The following is a 21,133-nucleotide window of genomic DNA, read 5'->3' as shown; positions in this document are numbered from 1 at the left end:
CATTCTTGTCTGGATAACTTTGCCTAGTAAAGTCTGGAACAGGTCGTCTGTCATCAGTCCATGCTCAGGCAGTTCCAGGTTTTACTTTGTAGTAGTTACTTCTGTGACTCTAACTTTTGCAAGAGGCCCTTGGTTTAACAACTGTCACCTTTGATTATCCCTCTTCTTATTCATTGCATTAATTTTAACCATGCATGATCCTGTATGGCTTTACTAAAATATGCAGCTGGATGGAAATGTACTGACACCTAAACCTGTTCTAAAAAATTGTATTTTAACATATCTCAAATCTATAGAAATATTGAACCTTGAATCCTTGCCTCACAACTTATGCTACTGTTTTATGGAGCTGAATTTAAATAACCATTTCCTTTGATCACACATGACATTAAAAGAGCCAACATCCTGCAGCATCTCATAGCAAAGCTATGCGGATGATTGATTTTGCCTTAGTGTATTCCTCTTCAGGATAGCAACAGCATCTTCATCCATTTGCCCTATTGTTTGGGGGAGTCACCGGGGAAGCCTTGGTAGCACGGTAAGCCAATCAATAAAAAGCAAAGCAATGAAACCACCCCCCCTTTTGACAAAATCCGTCCAATTAGCGTGTCTTTTTCATAGCATGGGCGTTCCCATCCCCCACCCACCCTTTGACACTGCCCTACCGGAGCGTGTGGTTGAGCGAAGTGAATGACGTCTCTGCATTTGCGGGCCGCCGACGCAGGGCTGGGTTTCCATTTTCAGAGCGAGTTTCGGGGGGGATCGTCAACATGGAGCCGGAGATGGAGGACAAAACGTTGGAACTGATGGTAAGAATCGTTTCGATATGGCATCTTGAACACCCGAAGGTTTCAGTATCAGTCTTATATTAGGGAAAGCGCCGAGGCTCGGTTCGACGGTAGGAACTGGCTGAGGCGGCTTGTCCGGAGAGGTGGAAGAGAAAGGAGGGGGGTGGGGGGGACCAGAAACCAGAGGGAGGGCCTGAAATTATCGATACATTTTGCTAAGAATGCTCCGCGTACTGGTCGGATTGGTAAACAAGACCTGGACATTAACATCTGATAGATGTAAAACATATGTTCTTTTGGGTTAAATTGGTAATCAACGGGGAAATTAGAAGGTTGATGTACAGTCGTCGGCCGAAGACAGCCGAGCGTTCTCGGGTTAGCGTTCACTGCGGTGACGCTGCGCCACTTTAACTGGGCCCAGTCTGATACTTAGCCATCCAGCTAACACTGGCTAGAAGGCGATGAACCACGTAAATTTAAGGGTATGTTATATTATCTAGTTTATGGTAAGACAGCCTAGATTGTAATAGATGTGTGGAGCAGTCAGATAGTTTCCACAGCACAACTGATTGTAGCTTAAATTGTAGTAGTGCGGTGCTTGTCTGTTTATATTTTTAAAGTGCGTAGAAGGAAGTGTATTGCTTTTTCATTCACATAAACGAGGTAGCAATTAGCTTAATAGCTAGGATGCTAAAAATGCTAGGTATACATGACAGCCATTTCCATACCAAAACAGTCAATTGTTCAGGGCGATAGAAGATCTTTCGGTAACTATAAACATGAACTATCACTATGGCTTCGTTTTCCTCTGTAAACGGCCAGATTTGGTCAACAAGTAACATAGGTTTCTTGTGAAATGATTAGCTACCGTGAAATGCTAGCAAGCTAGGCTAACGTTAGCCTACTAATGGCTAACATTAACGTTACAGGGGTCAAAGTGGTCGTAAAGAAGACGTCAATTAAGATAAGGCATAAATGTATTTTGTCAATTAAATTTCAAATCGATAGATTTAGTTTGGCCGGTATTCATACCCCATATATGATATACCGCACAGCCTTTAGTTTCTCAGCCAAACAAATCCTTGGTATTGTCATGCAGACCTAATACCAAGATATGCTGAGAAAATCATATCCTGGATAGATTAGTAGAATATATGGACCAGACATATCCTGAGGGACATAAACGTGCCTGAGTGAGTGGTTCGTGCCTATTTTTACTAAAGGGTCCTATTCACAAGCACAACAGATGTTTATAGACCATGAATAGCGATCGCTGTGAGAAACTAAATTCCAGTATAGAGATAAATTACTAATGGAACAGCCAGTAGATTACACTCTCGCCAGACTTTAAAGTGTTTAAGAGCTCATCAGATTTAAACAGCAAATAACAGAAAAATAAATAAAATATAAGACATGCGCTGGTTTCCAGGTATTTAATTGGTTGAGCATTAATTTGGTCTAAAAGTCGAAATAGATAAATAATAATAATAATTAAAAAGTTTAAAAAGCCATATTATAAAAGAAATCAATGTTGGAAAAAAAAATCTAAGTGTTCAAATAGGATGAAGAGACATGCTGTGTGGCTAGCTCATGGATTCTGCACCTCATCTCTATTTCCCTGCACTTAATCTGAGGAAATATTATACACAGGTGCAGGGTTTGAGAAAAATTTGAATTTTGTTTGGGTTGTGTCCGTGTATTTAATTTGATTTTTGATTTTCTTTTTTTTTCTTCTTTTTTTTGTCCCAGTGTTATTCACTAACCACTCATGAGAGTGGGGATGGCAGAACAGTGGGTGGGGTTTTCTGTCAAAACAAGAGTGACAATAATTGACAATTAATCCCATTGCCCCCCCTCTCCTCTACCTATCCCCACCCAGTTCATGTCTAATAATGCTTCTGTGTGTATGTTTATCAGTCTGTATCTTGTGTGTGAAGGAGTGTGTGTTCCTGCGCTCACTGTGCCAATGTGTGTGTAGCTCTAATACTGGTTTTTCCCCTCACTACCTCCTCCCCTCTTCTTCTCTCCTCACTTTTGATGATTACACACCCACCTCCTCTCAATTTCAAACCAAACCTTATTTATGCATTATTTTTGTATTCTTACACTTTTCCACACACCACCTGTCCTGTTCCTCACCAACACCTCACCACTTCCATCCATCTGTCCATTCATTGATCCATCCATTCACTCCCCTCCTTTGGTTTCCTCCTCAACTTCCCTCATCAACCCCCCCTCCTCTTTTCCTTTACTTCCCATCTCTGGTCTCTCGCTCTTCCCTTTCTCTCCTCCCTCACCCTGTCCACTTCGTTCTCCTCCTCCCTTCCTCCCTTCCTCTCTCTCTTTCACACAGTGCTCTGTGCCTCGCTCTCTCTGGCTGGGCTGCTCCTCGGTGGCTGAGAGTTTGTGTGCACTCAGGTGCCTGCAGAGCATCCCCTCCACCCGGGCTCACAACCAGGTTCTGCCTCTCTCCTCTTAATTCTGCTGCTCCTACTCCTCTCCCTTCCCTTCCTCCCTCGCCATCTCCTCACCCTTCACTTTTCTTCGCCCACTCCATACGACTCCTCATACCACCTTGGTGCGGACAGCACCCACTCACCCCTCCTCACCCTCCTACCTCCTCACCTTCCGTTGTCCTTTCCTCCCTGTTGGAAGCACACTGCTCTCAGGTTCTTCTCTGGTGCGCCCTCAATTTCGCTGTGTTTTGAACTGAATTTTTAGCTCTGAAAACTGTAATTCACTTCTTTATAATCATGTCAAATCACAGTTCTTGCATCTAAATCAGGCCTCAGAACGGATAAAAAGTCAAACAATGATTGTGCCCCATAATGTAAACTGCACACTTTTACATTCAGATGAGTTTGAATAGTAGTCTACTTCCTAAGAACTTTGGTGTGAGTCGAGGAAGGATGCAGGGGTACCAGAGAATAACCCCACATTGAGGAGTAAAGTTTTCTCCCCTTCTACCTGGAGGTGTGAGGGCCGAGGTGGGGGGTCTTCCTTCAAGCTCTGAGAGGCTACATGCTTGCTTGCCTGCCTGCTTGGCCAAACCTGGTCTGTCTGTTTTTATTTCTCCTCCCTTCTCTTCTTCTGCTCTGCATGATCATCATCACCAACAAATCCGTTTTGGCTTCTTGTCCTGTCTGCTTTGGTCTTGGTACCTGACCGTTTGTTTGTTTGTTTGTGTGGTTGTGTGGTTGTTTTAATGGCAACCACTAATGTTATCTGTTGGTTTTGCTCTCCACATGTAGCAGCATCACCCAGTTTGATGGACAACTGCAATGAGCACAACCTGGAGCAGCTGTTGCTCCATGCAGCTCTTGGTTTTACATAATAAAGAATATCTAGATAACTCTGCAATCATATTTTTAAGATAAGTCTCCGGTAGAGACCACCAATGGCATTTCTTGAGCCTCTGGAGAAACACCCTCAGATGTGCTATTACAATATATAGACAGGCAGGCCTGTATTCTAGCTTTTTTGCCAACATAGTCATTTTCAAAGACTGACCTTGGCTCAGATATGCAATATAATTGATCCTCTCTTAGGTAAAGACTTTGTGTGTCCCATTTCCTCAAATTAGTTTGAACATATCTGGTGAAAGGGAATATACATTGTTAGAAATAATCAACACATAGAAGTGAACCGGCAAACAATAATGATACTGATAATGATAATAATGATTAGGCCCCTTTTTGTTGTTTCACATGTAGTTATGCTCTGACACGGTCGTGCTGTTCCTGCTCATTTCTGGAAAGTTTGCAGTGTATGCCTTCATAGTTCATGGACATGCTAGTTTGATGAAAATGTTAACATGATGTTTGAAGATGGCCTCCTAACATCAATAGTCGAGCGTATCCTCAGTCAGAACTGAAACTATTTGACAGCAAAGATGATAGCAGGTCTCCATGTTGGTGGCGTATGCATGAAATGATGTATGTAACAATATAGTATTGCTGCCTTACTGAGTATACGTGCTATGTGATTTGTGCCATAACCCTGTAGTTAGAATGATTCAAGTTTCCCTAGCTTGCACTTGTAAAGGACTCAGATCATTGTATGACTTAAGTCATGCTAGAAATGGATGGGATCTGGTTACTTCCCAGTTTTTTCTGTCCTCTGTATATGCTTTAAGACCAGTATCTGACTTGAGTTTCATTACAGTCATGCTTGAGCTTCTGCCAGTGACATACCCAAGATGCTGCAGTTTAATTTCCTGCCCAGACTACTTAGCCCACATCAGACAAGAAAGCAGATAGATTCCTTTTGTTGCAGTGCTCAGTTTTTTTCACTCCATATGTGTGTGTATGCACGGGTGTTTGTGCGTGCACGCCTCAGAAGTCATAATGGTTACCCTTCCTTGGCTGTGTTTGTGGCACTCTTGTGTCCAGCGCTATCCACACCGCTGCCCTGGCTCTCACAGTGCCTTTTAATACAGACACATAGAGAATAAAACACTAACCTGCACCTTTTCTTTGTTTTGTTCTTTTTCTACAGAACACATCAGGGATGGAGTCACAGAACCTTGTGGACGATTTGTCGCCAAAGAAGAACACAGTTCTCAAGGTGTGTGTGCGCATCCTTTTTTTCCCATTGCTGTGTGTATGTGTGGGTGAATCTTTTATTTATCCATGACCACAGCTTGCTGAAGAATCGAGATCTGCAGCTCACTTTACTTGAATTTACAGTGTTTCAAACATTACTGTATCTGCTACGCAGGAATAATCCATAATGTATGAACTGTTCACTTTTGGGTAAATATCCCAAACAAGCAAACCTTCATGTAAAGGTTGATGATACAGAGTTTAAAACTTTCATGAAAAATCATTGAAAATTTGAGAAAGTAAAATTTAAATAATATTGAATATGATTTATTTTGGACAACATACTGTGACACTAATTTTTTTCATGGATATCGTGATCACTTCATGCCTCCATTCAGATGAACACCACACACTGATGTTGACAAGTGTTGTTGACATGAACATTTATTTTGAAGCATTATTTTCTCCTGCTCCAACACACACAAGCCTCACCACTGCGGGGTGGTTTAACGAGCTTTAATTCATGGCAATGAAAATTGACTTGTAACTTAATCAATTCTGCAACAGTAAGAGACTCCTCTTGATCCTGCACAGGGACCGTCATAAGGCCCAGCACAACAACCTCCTGTTTCGATCCCCATTTTAATCTGACACACTCACTTCAGTAATGGAAAAATTATTTGAGTGTTATTGTGTTAGTGCCACTGTTGTAACTAGATTTAGATTTAAATTGTATTTTTCAAGTCATTCCTAATCTAAGATTTACACCTTGTTCTGGCGGTAACTGTGAGTTGACTCGGCAGATTTCAAATATATTCGCCAGGCTACAGGTGACGCCGCCATCCAATGTTTTTCTACATGCAGAAGTAACATTTTGGGCAACAAAATTTAGCATACAGCTCAAATGAGTTTCTATTTAATACCCAGAGTAGAAGAGTGCCCCCACTTGACTGACTGTTTCATATAAATCTTTCAAGTTACTATTTAAAAAAAAAAAAAAAAAAAAGTCTAATAAATGTGCATGTGCCCCTGATCTATATAGCTTAGTAATGGTCCTGTTGTGGGGTCCCGCAAGCGTCCATCAGAGGGAAACTATGAGAAGGAGAAGGAACACTGCATCGCCCTGTTTGACCAGTGGTCGGAGGCCGACCAGGTGGAGTTTGTCGAGCGCCTGATCTCCCGTATGTGCCACTACCAGCACGGCCACATCAACTCCTACCTCAAACCCATGCTGCAGAGGGACTTCATCACTGCGCTGCCAGGTACAAATACAGATTTAAATGCAACATTTAGCACAAACAACTCGACTGTATGAGCTCCTTCTTCAGTCTGTGTTTTCACAGTGTGACACATATAAGATTCATCACGGATTTCCCTTATTATTCACTTATAAAAGAGAAATTATTTAAAGCTAATTATCTTCCAGATTTTATGTCTGCACATTCAAAAGTGATGAATTTGTTGTTTAGAATAAATGTGGCCCTTATCTAATGAACACAGCAGCATCAAAATGGATTTTATACCACAAATGGTGGTCCTAAAATTTTCACCTAGGTTTCTGTCTCAGATTCTTTTGGGATTTTTTATATTAGAAATAAATACCAATAAATTCACAGCTTATTTTTGAAAAAAAAACAAAAACAAAATAATGAGCCGTAGGCAAAGAGAAACAGGTCAGATGAAATCCTATTAATTTTGCAGCAAACATTTACTCTGCTCCGTCTCTCCCTCTCTCTAGCCCAAGGCTTGGATCACATAGCGGAGAACATCCTGTCTTTCCTGGATGCACGCTCGCTGTGCTCGGCAGAGCTGGTGTGTAAGGAGTGGCAGAGGGTCATCTCTGAGGGTATGCTGTGGAAGAAGCTCATCGAACGCATGGTCCGCACCGACCCGCTCTGGAAAGGCCTGTCAGAGAGACACCAGTGGTGAGACTTAACACACACACAGAGGTGGCTCTCCTATTACTGTATTACATAAATATAAAAAATGTCTGACAATGGCAGAAACTCAGTGGATGCTGGTTAAGAGACTATTTGTTTCCAAAAGTCTTGTCTTTAGTTAATTAAATTAGAATAAAGGCTGAGAAAGAGAAAGTAAGATTAGATTTTGTTGCTCTTGAGTGTCTATTTATAGGTGAAAAAAATTCCAGTTGACACAAAGCAGCCGTCATTCATATTTTTCTTCGCCCTAGGGAGAAATACCTGTTCAAGAACCGCACGTCAGAAGTCCCACCCAACTCCTACTATCACTCCCTTTATCCCAAGATCATTCAAGACATAGAGGTAAGACACAGCAGCTAAATGGATTTTAGTATTAACTGAAAATGATAAAGAATATAAGATTTCAGTACTTTGCACAGCTTTCATTATTACACCATATTTTATGTTGAAATGCCACATTTTCATCTGTGGGGGCTGTAAGAAGTCTTTTAAGACAACAATAACTGAATGAAGTGATTGCTCTTGACTCATATTTGAGAGTGACATAACACACTTTTAGGTGTATACGGTATGCATCACTGACTGTCACTTGACTTCTTTATTGCCCTTAAAAGGTGAATAGACTAACTTGACTGGAATGTTACATTTAATTGTCTAATTTAAGTGTTCTAATATATTTAAAAGGTTTATTCACGCTTGTGTAGCAGCTTCTTTTTTTTTTTTCTTTTTTTTTTTTAGACAGAATGGTTTACAAAACCTTTCTTCATTCACACAGAAAATGTTGATAACAGCTAATTGATAAAGTTGAGTTAATAATCTTGTTGTTACATTCTCATTACATTGATCCCAAGACCATTTTCCACCTTGTTAGATCTCACATATTTCTGTCCCCCCTAATAACATTATATTACATGATATTTGACTCCATCTTATATTTGTTGAAATGCATCTTGTGTCTTGTCTTTAGATGTGTCCTGTGTTTGTGTTTGAATTTGTCTTTCTCATTATTTCTCTCTCTTCCCTCCAGACTATTGAGGCTAACTGGCGATGTGGCAGACACAACTTGCAGAGGATTCAGTGTCGCTCAGAAAATAGTAAAGGGGTTTACTGTCTCCAGTACGACGATGACAAGATCATCAGTGGCCTTAGGGACAATTCCATCAAGGTATGTGTGTTTTAAAGTTTAAAAAATCTAGGACAGTTTATTGTTATCTTTTCCACTGCATGCTGCCACCCACTGGCCCATTTTCTAACAATGTGGTGTGTAGAGTGGACATATTAGCAGATACTTGGATTTTCAATTTAATAAAAGATTGTTTGATTACATAAAACATAATTTCTTTCTGATCTAATGTTAAGTCACTCCTGTCATCAGTATTGAAGTGGAGGGTATAAGAAGGAGCACTGCATTGACAGCTCCTGGAAACAAATACTTATTTCCTTGGATTGTAGCCGATAGCACCTGTTCTGTACGACAGAGAGCAGCAGGGTATGAAACTCATCAGGACCAGCTGATTTAGTGAATGGGAACAGTTGTACAAAAGTATTGCCCCACCGTTTCGTCAATCTTTTTTAATGACTCAGTGTCTCAATCTCTCAGGAGTGATTAGTTTGATCCATATTAGAGCCTGATTGACATTTTGGTTTGTGTCAAAAGATTTAGAGGTGAAATAAAAATGAAGCCAGTTTTAAAGTTTCACAACTTGTTGTTTCCTGCTGCTGAGGCAGCGAGAACATTCTGTGGGCATGTATCAGTCTGCCCTACTGGTCCAAACCGACTTGTAGAAGTAATTAACATTGATCCCATTTGTGCATTTAAGCACCAGTAGTGGAGAGAGCCAAAAGTGGTGTGTGTGTGTGTGTGTGTGTGTGTGTGTGTGTGTGTGTGTGTGTGTGTGTGTGTGTGTGTGTGTGTTTATGAATTTAATTTTTTCTTCTGGCTCACTGTGGCTTATCATCTTATTGTCTATGGCGCTGAGCTAAACCAGCAGACACTGAGACATAACACAAGTGAATTATAGGATAAAAGGGCTCAGCTCCAGACCCGTTGTGTGTTCCACTTATCTGCTTGGCCTGGGAGAAGAGAAGAAGATGATGATGATGAAGAGGAGGGGAGGTAGAGGGAGGAGAAGAGTGGATTTGTCTTATTGTTCTTGAGCAGGCTTACGCGCACCCAGAGAAGAGCTGATTGGCTCTCTTTCACGCGCGCACATAAACACACAGAGCTCAGAACAGCACTGGGGAAATGGGGCATGAACAGTGCATGAACACTGCTGTAAGAATATCACATTCTTAGCTTGACCCAAATCTGCAACCTTTTCAATACCACTTATTTTTTCCTTTTTTCTGTGTCCTCCTCTGTTGATCTCTGCTTCACTTCCACATTTCTCTTCAATGTGTTCCTGTCTTTTCTCCTTACAGATCTGGGATAAGCAGTCTCTGGAGTGTCTGAAAATACTGACCGGTCACACAGGCTCAGTGTTGTGTCTGCAGTATGATGAGAGGGTCATCGTCACTGGGTCTTCTGACTCAACTGTCAGGTACAAGACACATCTTACATCAATCTGTAAGATAAAATCAGCAAGATAAAAATGATTTACATTACTGAAGAGAAAGTTGTTATTCATTCATTGTGGATTAGGCTGGATGTCTGGATGATTACTCCATCATTTCTTTCTATTTACTAAACTTTTTTTCAGCTTGAACACAATGTACTGTCAAGTATCAAGTGTCACCCACAATTGACTGCATCTGTAGATAGATAGATAGATAGATAGATAGATAGATAGATAGATAGATAGATAGATAGATAGATAGATAGATAGATAAATAAATGATACTTTATTTATCCCCTAGGGGAAATTCATGAAGAATATACCTAATAGCCCATCCACATAGCAAAATGTAAAAAACTACCACTGGCATTGTTTGTATGACACCAAAAACAGCAGGTTTTAAAACCTGCCTTTAACATGGATCTCTGCTGTCAGTGTAGTTGACTGCACAATATTAATTTTGGAAAAATAACAGAGAAATACAATATGCGTACCTTACCTTATTGCAACAAATTGATTACAGTTGTCAAAATATGATTCTATTGTTGTAGACATACATCTATGATTTCACACCCTGTCTGCTTATAGTCTGTTTTTCACACAGTCATGACCAAAATACCCAAAATGCAGCCTGTTGTGTAGCCCCCAGTTTTACTATCAGTTAACATCCAATCTACAGCTGCTCCTCACAGATAGGCAGTAAATATACTACTTACAGTTTACTGTATATCAGATGGAATATAAAACACTGAAGTTTATTATTTCATGAGTTAGATTTACTATCATTACAAGAGATAGTGGGGTATGTTTTTATTGCAGATATTTAGAGACCTGGCTTGTGCGTGTATGTTGACACTTGTTTGGCTACTGCACACAGAAGCTCAACATTAATTCTCTTATTATTTCACACTTCAGCCGTACTCACTGGGCGGTATCAAAGGAAAATGTGACTTCACTTCCTTAGCAACAGCTTGACAGGCACTTTGTTTGTAGGTCTGGTTGTCAGCTTTTCCAGTGTGTTCTGCATTTGACTCTCAATGCCCAGCAGTGCTGTTCAGTAACATATTCTTCACAGCCACTCCTCTGCGTGTGTGTGCGTGCTAACTCTGAGTTACTCCCCATTGTAAAACTAATAAACATAATTCTCTTTCATGTCTCCATTGTTTTCCTTTTTCCTTCACTCCCATTGCATGTCTTTTCCACTTTGCATCTTCTTTTCTATCATTTTGACCACTCTTCCCGCTGCCCCCCTCTCATTTTTCTTTCCTACCCACCCCTTACTCCTATCATTTTCCACTTTTCTCACCCCTTTGTCATTCCTTCCCTCCTTCTCACACCTGCCCCCTCTCATTCCACATCTATAATTTTCCCTCCTGCCATGTTCCACCTTTTTCTTTTTATCCCTCTCTCACCTTTGCCCTCATCAATTGACCACCCTACCATCTCTCCCTACCTCTGTTTTTACTTCCTCCTGTTTCACTCTGCCCCTCTCCTGCCATCTCTCTTCCTCTACAGGGTGTGGGAGGTAATGACGGGTGAGGTACTGAACACACTGATTCACCACAATGAGGCAGTTCTTCACCTTCGCTTCGCCAATGGCTTGATGGTCACCTGCTCCAAGGACCGTTCAATTGCAGTCTGGGACATGGCCTCACCCACTGACATCAGCCTACGTCGGGTCCTGGTGGGACACCGGGCTGCGGTCAACGTGGTCGACTTTGACGACAAATACATTGTGTCCGCCTCGGGGGACCGCACCATCAAGGTAACAACGGCTAAGGACTTGATTACTAGAAATATGTCTCTGATAGTTGCTGCAGCGTAGGTTTTATTATATATCATTATCTACTGAAAACCGTAGCACATGGAGGGTTTTTTCCAAATTCACAGTTTTTAGACTAGACATTGTTTCTTATTAGTTTTTCTGTATTCTACAGCTATTGGCGAATTTGTGAATGCCTGAAAAGAAAGATAGCAACTTGCAATGTGAAAGATTGAGGGGAAACAAATCAAAGGTGGACATTAGAAAATTTTTGATATTTACTTATAAGATACTCTAAATGAAACTAGATGTCAGATTTGCTCTCTAGCTTCAAATCCAGCCAGTGAGTGTTTTGGTTTGTTTGTTTGTTAAGCTGTACTAATCTCATTAAATAATGGTCATTGTTTTACAAAGCTGTCTGTAATACCCTGACTCTGTAGGTATGGAGCACCAGCACCTGTGAGTTTGTGCGCACTCTAAATGGTCATAAGCGGGGTATTGCCTGTCTACAGTACAGAGATCGTCTAGTGGTCAGTGGCTCATCTGACAACACAATCCGGTACGTGTATGAGACTTAGGCATAAACTAGCAAATTTCAACCAAGTTGTTTTTGTTGGAGCCTTTAGTGTTTGCTGTCTGCTAACGATATTTATGGATTGTATATTGAAATATTAAAATGTACATTGTTGAAATCAATTGAACAAGGATTGGCACTTTATTCACTGTTGTAACATCAATTTGGATCTCTTACCCAAACACTGATGAGGCTAAAAACACAATCTATCATAAAAATGTAGTTGGCCAGAAGAATAATCCAACAGTGAAGTGTCGTTTGAAATCATACTTGAGCTATGATTACTGTGTACTATGTACTGTGTGTTTGTGCACTAAGGCTTTTCTTTTCTGCAGGTTATGGGACATAGAATGCGGGGCATGTTTGCGAGTGCTGGAAGGTCATGAGGAGTTGGTGCGCTGCATTCGCTTCGACAACAAGAGGATTGTCAGCGGCGCCTACGACGGGTGAGTGTAAACACACACACGGTTTTGTGCACAGAGACTCAATCTGTTCCTGACATTCTGTCCTTTCAATGTTTCTCTCTGCAGTAAGATCAAGGTGTGGGACCTGCAGGCAGCCCTCGACCCACGAGCCCCCGCCAGCACATTATGTCTGCGCACTCTAGTGGTGAGCACCATTGATTTAATGTGTTGCCACATGGCTAACTGATGGAGCTAATGCACAAGTGTCTTTAAACCACTGTATTTCTCAAGGAATTTAGATGTCGGCTTAAAAGAATCTCAGCTATAAAGGATTTTTAAAAATTCAAACTTGAAACTTCTCTCAAAATACATAGTGATTTTCACATTGGTTTTAACTGCCGGTAACGGTTAATTTCACTCGTGTATCTTGTTGCCGATTGTGAGGGTCATTTAGGAGATATGAAAGAGGTGATCACTCAGTTGGTAGTTTTTCTGTAATTCTCTCTAATACAACATTAAACCCTGTCTTTTCACATGAAATTATGGGGGAAATCCAGCATTTGCCAAACTTTGAGAATTTATTTGTGGTTGTTGTGTTGGAGGGGATGTGGTCCTGTAAAAACAGCACTGTGTTGGCAGCAAAACAGAACTGAACTCACAAGTTCACTAACAGTCACAGCTAACACTAACAGTTTTACCCTGGTTGGTTAACCTGCACTTTCAGCTGCGATGGTGACATCACATACATCCATGTTTTAGAGTCCATGTTCTGCTTGTATGCACACAATATGTAAACATAATTTCCTAATGTGTTGTGTGTTTTCAGGAGCACTCTGGCCGTGTGTTCCGTCTCCAGTTCGATGAGTTTCAGATCATCAGCAGTTCTCATGACGACACCATTCTGATCTGGGACTTCCTGAACGTCTCGACCAACGGCCAGTCAGAGGGACGGTCTCCCTCCCGCACCTACACTTACATTTCTAGATAGCAGGTACAAGCTACACACAAACACACACAAACTCTCTCTTCGCTGATAAACAGTTCAGAGAATCATATCCAGGCAATGTGTTTGCTAAGTTTTTGTGTAACTTTTCTTTTCCCTAGGTGGCGCCATCCACCGCACCCTTCCTTGGAGGAGCCCAGGGCTGATTGACTGATGGGTGCGTCCATCATGGAAAGGAGCCCATCTCTTCTCTTTCCTCCTCGTCATCTCTCTGTCCACCTCCCACCCTGCCCCCGCCACCTCCACCTCCCTGCCCGTTCTGACAGACTCTTAAGCTTGTGCCCATTGCCTGCCAGTACCGTGACATGTACACACAGACACGCACAGACACACAGGTCAACACTGATCAAGATGCCCTACTACAGAACCAACGCAACTCTCCCAAGAAGTTCACCTTCTACTCTTAATTTATGTTTGTAAAGTACACTAATGACAGTATTAACGTAGATCTTATATAAGTCACAAGCTCCCCTTTGTCCCCTTGATAGAAACTTAAAGCAGCTTCTGCTCCTCAGTTTTCAACACCTGCCAAAACAGGTTCCCACAGATATGGAATCGCTTATAGATATATATTTATATATATTACACACATATATATACACACACACACAGACACACACACACACACAAACAGACACACAGTGGCACAGTTGGACAGAGGATGACCGGAGCTGTGATGCGGGAGACAGAGACTCTTTACTCAGCTCTAGGAAAGGAGGGAAGGATGGGAGATTGAGGGAGTGAATGAGGGAGAAATGTGTCGGGGATGACTTCCCTGCTCCCTCTCACTCCCTCTCACTTCGCCCTGTCTCTCTCTCCACCCCGCCCCCCTCCCTTGCTCCCTCCCCTCTAACCCCCAGAGATGCACACTCGCTTGGAATACGGGGGGCTCACACACTCAAGTTTGCATGAGTGTGTGTTTGTGTATGTGGACTTGTGAAACGGCAGAACAGAGCAGAAGCGTCAGACAGACATGCATGTGAGGTTGCCTTGGATACAGCGTCCTGGTACACCTCTGCTTTTTTTTTTTTTTTTTTTTTTTTTTCTCTTTAACTCTTACTTTCTTACTGTTTTTTATTACTGTTATTTTCTAATTTTATTTGAGTATTTTGGTTCTTAGTACAAAAATCATACTAAGCGTAGTCCTCTTTCTCTTTCCCTCTCTCTCTTTCACTGTCTTTTTCCTCATTCTTTCTTCTAACTTTGACCCTTGTTCATCTGTCCCTTTCACTCCATCTTTCTCTCCCCCATCAACTACGTGCTTGCTTTGGTTATGAGAGAAGCTGGAACTCAAGAGCTCAAATTTAGCTGTAAACGGAGTTGTCTTGTCAAAAATTGTGTTGTATATTAAAAATGATTTTTTAAAGAAGAAAATGACCTTATTGTGAATAAAGTACTTGACAGTGGTGGAGTGTTGAGCCAACTGTAACATGAATGAGTGTCTAATTGTCTGTCTGTTCTTGTCTGTGTGTATGTGTGGGTGGATTTGTCCTGAATTTCTATCTGACATGTAGTAGTAGAGTGTAGAACACACAGTAGAACTTAAGTCTGTTCCTTTTTTACTTCATAAAACGAGCAGGAAAGAAAGAATTTAGATGGTTATTGGTGCTAGTTGACAAAAAACACTTGACACAACAAATTCTTAACTCAAGATCGAGTTTCTGCAATTTTCTGGACCATTGGTTGACCAACTCAACAGGCAAGGAGTTAACTGAGCAAACTACAACTGCTTAAGAAGATGGAGGAAGATGTAATCGAAAGCTCAATGAAAACGCATGGAAAGTGTACTTATGTAAATATTTTTTTTTTTGTAAAATTCCTGTTTCCAAGGTCAAGCAAGAACGTTCATACTTACCATAAAAACCTCTGGTTTTGAGTCTTATCCTAGTTTTTTTTTTTTACCATATTTGGGATTTTATGCTGAAATGGAGCATGTGAAACCTGGTTATTCGCATCCCTGTGTATGTCATTCTAGCTATGTATAGCTAACTATGTATTGTTCTCCATTTCGGTCACTATAACATTTTTATGCATTGATTTACTAGTTCATTTTTATTACTTACTATACTATTTAGTTTTTATGGCCAACTATACTATGTCGTTGTTATGACTGACTATACTATAACGTTATGCCTTACTATACTTTTACGTTTTGATGCCTTATTATACTTTGATGATTTTATGACTTTATTTATTATGGCGTTTTTATGCCTTACTATAATCTGAAATTTTAAACCTTAATATACTATGTTGTTTTTATTGCTTACTATACTATTTCATTTTTATGACCTAATATACCATGACGTTTTTATGACTTACTATACTATGTCGTTTTTATGACTACTACACTGTGACACTTTTATGCCTTATTATGCTTTGATGTTTTTATGACTTAATATACTATGACGTTTTTAAGACTTACTGTAATTTGACGTTTTTATGCCTTACTGTACTATGTCGTTTTTATGTGACTTAAAGTACTATGACGTCTTTATGCCTTACTATACTATTACGTTTTTAAGACTTACTGTACTATGTCGGTGACGATGACGTTTTTATGATTTACTATATTGGTACTATGACGTTTTTATGACTTATCATACAATGATATTTTTATGCCATACTATGTCGGTTCTATGACTTTCAATATGAGGACGTTTTTATGACTTACTATACTATCTTGATACTTTGACCTTTTTTTGATTTATCATACTATGACGTTTTTATCCCATATTATGTCGGTTCTATGACTTGCAATACAATGACGTATTTTGTCACATATATTATTACGTTTTTCTGACTTGCTATACTATGTTGTTTTTTATGCCTTACTGTAATATGTCGTTTTTACGAATTACCATACTATGACGTTTTTATGACTTACTATAATTTGACGTTTTTATGACTTATTATGCTATATCATTTTTATGACTTACTTTACAGTGTCATTTTTTTGCCTTACTGTAATTTTTATGCCTTACTGTAATATGACATTTTTTATGCATTGCTATACTAGGTTGTTTTTAGTACTTACTATACTATTTCGGATTTTTGACATACTATACTATGACGTTTTTATGCCGCCTTATACTATGGAGTTTTTATGACTTACTATACTATGTTGGTACTAAGTATTTTTATAACTTAAAATACAACTTTTTTGACTTACTATAATACGAATTTTAAAGCCTTAATATACTATATATATATATATATACGTTTATATGAATTACTATGCTATGACATTAATGTGCGTTACTATATTATGACGTTTTTTATGCCGCCTTATACTATGAAGTTTTTATAACTTACTATATTATATTGGTACTATGATGTTTTTATGCTGCCTTATACTATGAAGTTTTTATGACTTACTATACTATGTTGGTACTAAGACGTCTTTATAACATAATCTACAACTTTTTATGCCTTACTATGCTATGTCATTACTATGACGTTTTTCTGCCATAATATAATATGAAGTTTTTTATGCTATACTATTCTAGATCGTTTTATGACTTACTGTACTATGACTTTTTATGCCTTACTTTAATATGAGGTTTTTTTTATGCCTTAATATACTATGACGTTTTTATACCTTTCTATACTATGACATTTTTATGACTTAATGTACTATGACGTTTTTATGAGTTGCTATACTATGACCTTTTTAGGACTTGCTATACTCTGTTATTTTTATGATTTACTATACTATGTTGGTACTATGACGTTTACTATACCTTACTATACTACGACATTTTTTATGCCTTACTATGTTGTTTTTAAACCTTAATATACTATGTGGTTTTTATGATTTATTATACTATTTAATTTTTGTGACATACTATATTATGTAGTTTGTATGACATACTATACTGTTACGTTTTTATGCCTTAATATACGTTGATGTTTTTATGACTTGAATACTATGGCGTTTTCATGCTTGAGTATACTATGAAGTTTTTATGACTTACTATACTATGACGTTTTTTTTATTCCTTACTGAACTATATCGTTTTTATTCCTTACTGTGCTATGTTGGTTCTATGACTTACAATACGATGACATTTTTTTTTTATTCCTTACTGAACTATATCGTTTTTATTCCTTACTTTACTATGTTGGTTCTATGACTTACAATAAGATGACGTTTTATACCTTACTATACTATGACATTTTTATGACTTAATGTACTATGACCTTTTTAGGACTTGCTATACTCTGGTATTTTTATGACTTACTATAATATGAATGTTTAAGCCTTACTATACTACTTCGTTTTTGTGACATACTATATTATGTTGTTTGTATGACTTATTATACTGTGACTTTTTTATGATTTACTATTCCATGACGTTTTTTTGTCGCTTTATACTATGAAGTTCTTATGACTTACTATATTATGTTGGTACTATGACGTTTTTATGACGTTTTTATAACTTAATCTACAACTTTTTATGCCTTACTATGCTATGGCATTACTATGACGATTTTATGCCATACTATTGTAGATCGTTTTATTACTTACTATACTAGAACGTACTTATGACTTACTATACTATGACTTTTTATGCTTTTCTACAATATGAGGTTTTTTTATGCCTTAATATACTGTCGTTTTTGTTCCTTGATATACTATGACGTTTTTATACCTTTCTATACTATGACGTTTTTATGCCTTATTATGCTATGTCTTTTTTATTACTTACTATACTATGTCGGTTCTATGATTTGATATATGATGACGTTTTTATGACTTACTATACTATGACGTTATTTTATACTTAACCATACTATGTCTTTTTATGACATAAGCTATGTCATTTTTTATTCCTTGCTATATTATGACATTTTTATGACTTACTATGCTATGACGTGTTTGTGCAGTACTATACTATGACTTCTTATATCTTACTATAATGTCGTTTTTATGACTCACTATACTATGACATTTTCATGCCTCACTATATTATGCCCTTTTTATGCCTTACTATACTATGTTGTTTTTTTTACTTACTATAGTACGTTGGTTCTATGACTTGCAATACGATGATGTTGTTATGCCTTACTATACTAGGTCGTCTTTAGTACATACTATATTATGACGTTTTAAAGCTTTACTATATTACGACCTTTTATATGCCTTGTTATTCAGTTTCGTTACTATGACGTTTCAGCCTCACTGTTATATGACGTTTTTATTACTTACTATACTATGACGTTTTTATTAATTACCCTTCTATGATGTTCTTTCATACCTTACTATACTATGTTGTTTTTATGACATATTTTGCTATGTTGTTTTTTATGCTTTTTCTATACTATGACATTTTTATGACTTACTATGCTATGACGTTTTTATGCCTGACTGTAATGTGAAGTTTTTTATACCTTACTATACCATATAATTTTTTATACTTACTATACTATTTCGTTTTTTATGTTTTGCTATAATATGACGTTCTAATGCCTTACTGTAGTATGAAGTTTTTTATGCCTTACTATACTATGTCATTTTTATGACTTACTTTACTATGACGTTTTTATGCCTTACTGTAATATGAAGTTTTTTATACCTCATTATACTAGGTTGTTTTTAATACTTACTATACTATTTCATTTTTATGACTTACTATGCTATGACGTTTTTGTGCGGTACTATACTATGACTTTAAATGCCTTACTAAACTATCTTGTTACTATGATGTTTTTTTGCGGTACTATACTATGAGTTTTTATGCCTTACTATACTATCGTGTTACTATGACGTTTTTTATGCCTTACTATACTATGTCGTTATTATGACACACTATCCTATGACATTTTCATGCTTCACTACATTATGACCTTTTTTATACCTTACAATACTATGTCGTTTTTTTAACTTACTATACTATGTCGGTTCTATGACTTGCTATACGATGACGTTGTTATGCCTTACTATACTATGACTTTTTTATGCCTTATTATACTATGATGTTTTTATGATTTACTATATTATGTTGGTACAATGACGTTATTATACCTTGCTATACTATGACTTTTTTTTGCCTTTCTACACTATGTTGGTACTATGACATTTTTATACCTTACTATTCTATGAGTTTTTATGCCTTACTTTAACATGAAGTTTTTTATACCTTATTATACTAGGTCGTTTTTAATACTTACTAAACTATTTCGTTTTGATAACTTACTATACTATTCCTTTTTTTCTGCCTTATTATACTATGTCGTTTTTATGACTTACTGTAGTATTCTGTTACTATGACGTACTTATAATATACTATGACATACTACTATGACATTTTTATACCTCACTATACTATTTCGTTTTGGTAACTTACTATACTATTTCTTTTTTCATGCCTTACTATACTATTTAGTTTTTATGACTTACTATACTATGATTTTTTTTATGCCTTACTATATTACAACCTTTTTTTATGCCTTATTATGCTATTTTATTTTTATTACTTACTATACTATGACGTTTTTATGACTACCTCCAATATGAAATTTTTATGACTTATTATTTACTATGACATTTTTATACCTTACTATACTATTTCGTTTTTATGACCTATTATACAATTTCTTTTTTTATGCCTTACTATACTATGACTTTTTTATGACTCACCATACTATTACGTTTTTAGAACTTACTATACTATTTCGTTACTGACGTTTTTTATGCCTTACTATACTATGTCGTTTTTTTTAACTTACTATACTATGTCGGTTCTATGACTTGCTATATGATGACGTTGTTATACCTTACTATACTATGACTTTTTTATGCCTTACTTTAACATGAAGTTTTTTTTACCTTATTATACTAGGTCATTTTTAATACTTACTAAACTATTTTGTTTTGATAACTTACTATACTATTTCTTTTTTTATGACTCACCATAATACTGCGTTGTTATTACTTACTATACTATGTCGTTACTATGACGTTTTTTATGCCTTACTATACTATGTTGGTTCTATAATTTGATATATGATGGCGTTTTTATGACTTACTGTACTATGACGTTCTTTTATACCTTACTATGTTATTTTTATGACATACTATGTCGTTTTTATGAGTTACTATACTATGACTTTTTAATGACCCACCATACTATTAAGTTTTTATTACTTATTATACTATGTGGTTACTATCACGTTTTTATGCCTCACTGTAATATGAAGTTTTTATACATTATTATACTAGGTCGTTTTTAATACTTACTATACTATTTTGTTTTTATGACTTACTATAATATGACGTTTTTGTGCGGTACTATACTATGACTTTTTATGCCTTACTATACTATCTTGTTACGATGACGTTGTTATGGCTCACTGTTATATGACGTTTTTTATGCCTTACTATACTATGTCGTTATTATGACTCACTATCCTATGACATTTTCATGCTTCACTACATTATGACCTTTTTTATGCCCTACTATACTATGTCGTTTTTTTAACTTACTATACTATGACGCTTTTATGACTTACTACACTATGACGTTTTCATGCCTTACTATATTACAACCTTTTTTATGCCTT

The 21,133-nt window shown here is 37.5% G+C and overlaps 1 protein-coding gene across 2 annotated transcripts; it reads left to right on the top strand.

Moving 5' to 3' along the window:
* The first annotated feature begins 677 nt into the window (after nucleotides 1–677).
* Nucleotides 678–15,005, top strand: fbxw11a (F-box and WD repeat domain containing 11a). 2 transcript variants are annotated; one of them, XM_023396191.2, is made up of 13 exons: nucleotides 678–809; nucleotides 5,286–5,354; nucleotides 6,375–6,594; nucleotides 7,071–7,257; nucleotides 7,524–7,614; nucleotides 8,300–8,437; nucleotides 9,694–9,812; nucleotides 11,343–11,592; nucleotides 12,030–12,148; nucleotides 12,499–12,609; nucleotides 12,694–12,772; nucleotides 13,394–13,558; nucleotides 13,672–15,005. In XM_023396191.2, the coding sequence occupies exons 1-12, from the start codon at nucleotides 771–773 to the stop codon at nucleotides 13,553–13,555; spliced, it is 1,584 nt and encodes a 527-aa protein (XP_023251959.1). In that variant the 5' UTR covers nucleotides 678–770; the 3' UTR covers nucleotides 13,556–13,558; nucleotides 13,672–15,005. The 2 variants fall into 2 exon arrangements, with proteins under 2 accessions (XP_023251959.1, XP_087027162.1); XM_087171036.1 differs by lacking the exon at nucleotides 678–809 and adding an exon at nucleotides 1,039–1,270.
* Nucleotides 15,006–21,133: the final 6,128 nt, after the last annotated feature.

The sequence above is a fragment of the Seriola lalandi genome, unplaced genomic scaffold, assembly GCF_002814215.2.
Source record: "Seriola lalandi dorsalis isolate HSWRI2012SDOR001 ecotype SW California unplaced genomic scaffold, Sedor1 jcf7180002054973, whole genome shotgun sequence".
In the NCBI taxonomy this organism is placed as follows: domain Eukaryota; kingdom Metazoa; phylum Chordata; class Actinopteri; order Carangiformes; family Carangidae; genus Seriola; species Seriola lalandi.
Note: the sequence above shows the minus strand (reverse complement) of the source record. Positions and strands in the feature narration are given on the sequence as shown.

Excerpts from the sequence above, each read along its gene's own strand:
- fbxw11a (XM_023396191.2), top strand. The coding sequence starts at position 771 with ATGGAGCCGGAGATGGAGGACAAAACGTTGGAACTGATG. Across the intron at positions 5,355-6,374 it reads AGAAGAACACAGTTCTCAAG|CTTAGTAATGGTCCTGTTGT; the intron begins GTGTGTGTGCGC and ends TGATCTATATAG. Across the intron at positions 9,813-11,342 it reads TCTTCTGACTCAACTGTCAG|GGTGTGGGAGGTAATGACGG; the intron begins GTACAAGACACA and ends CTTCCTCTACAG.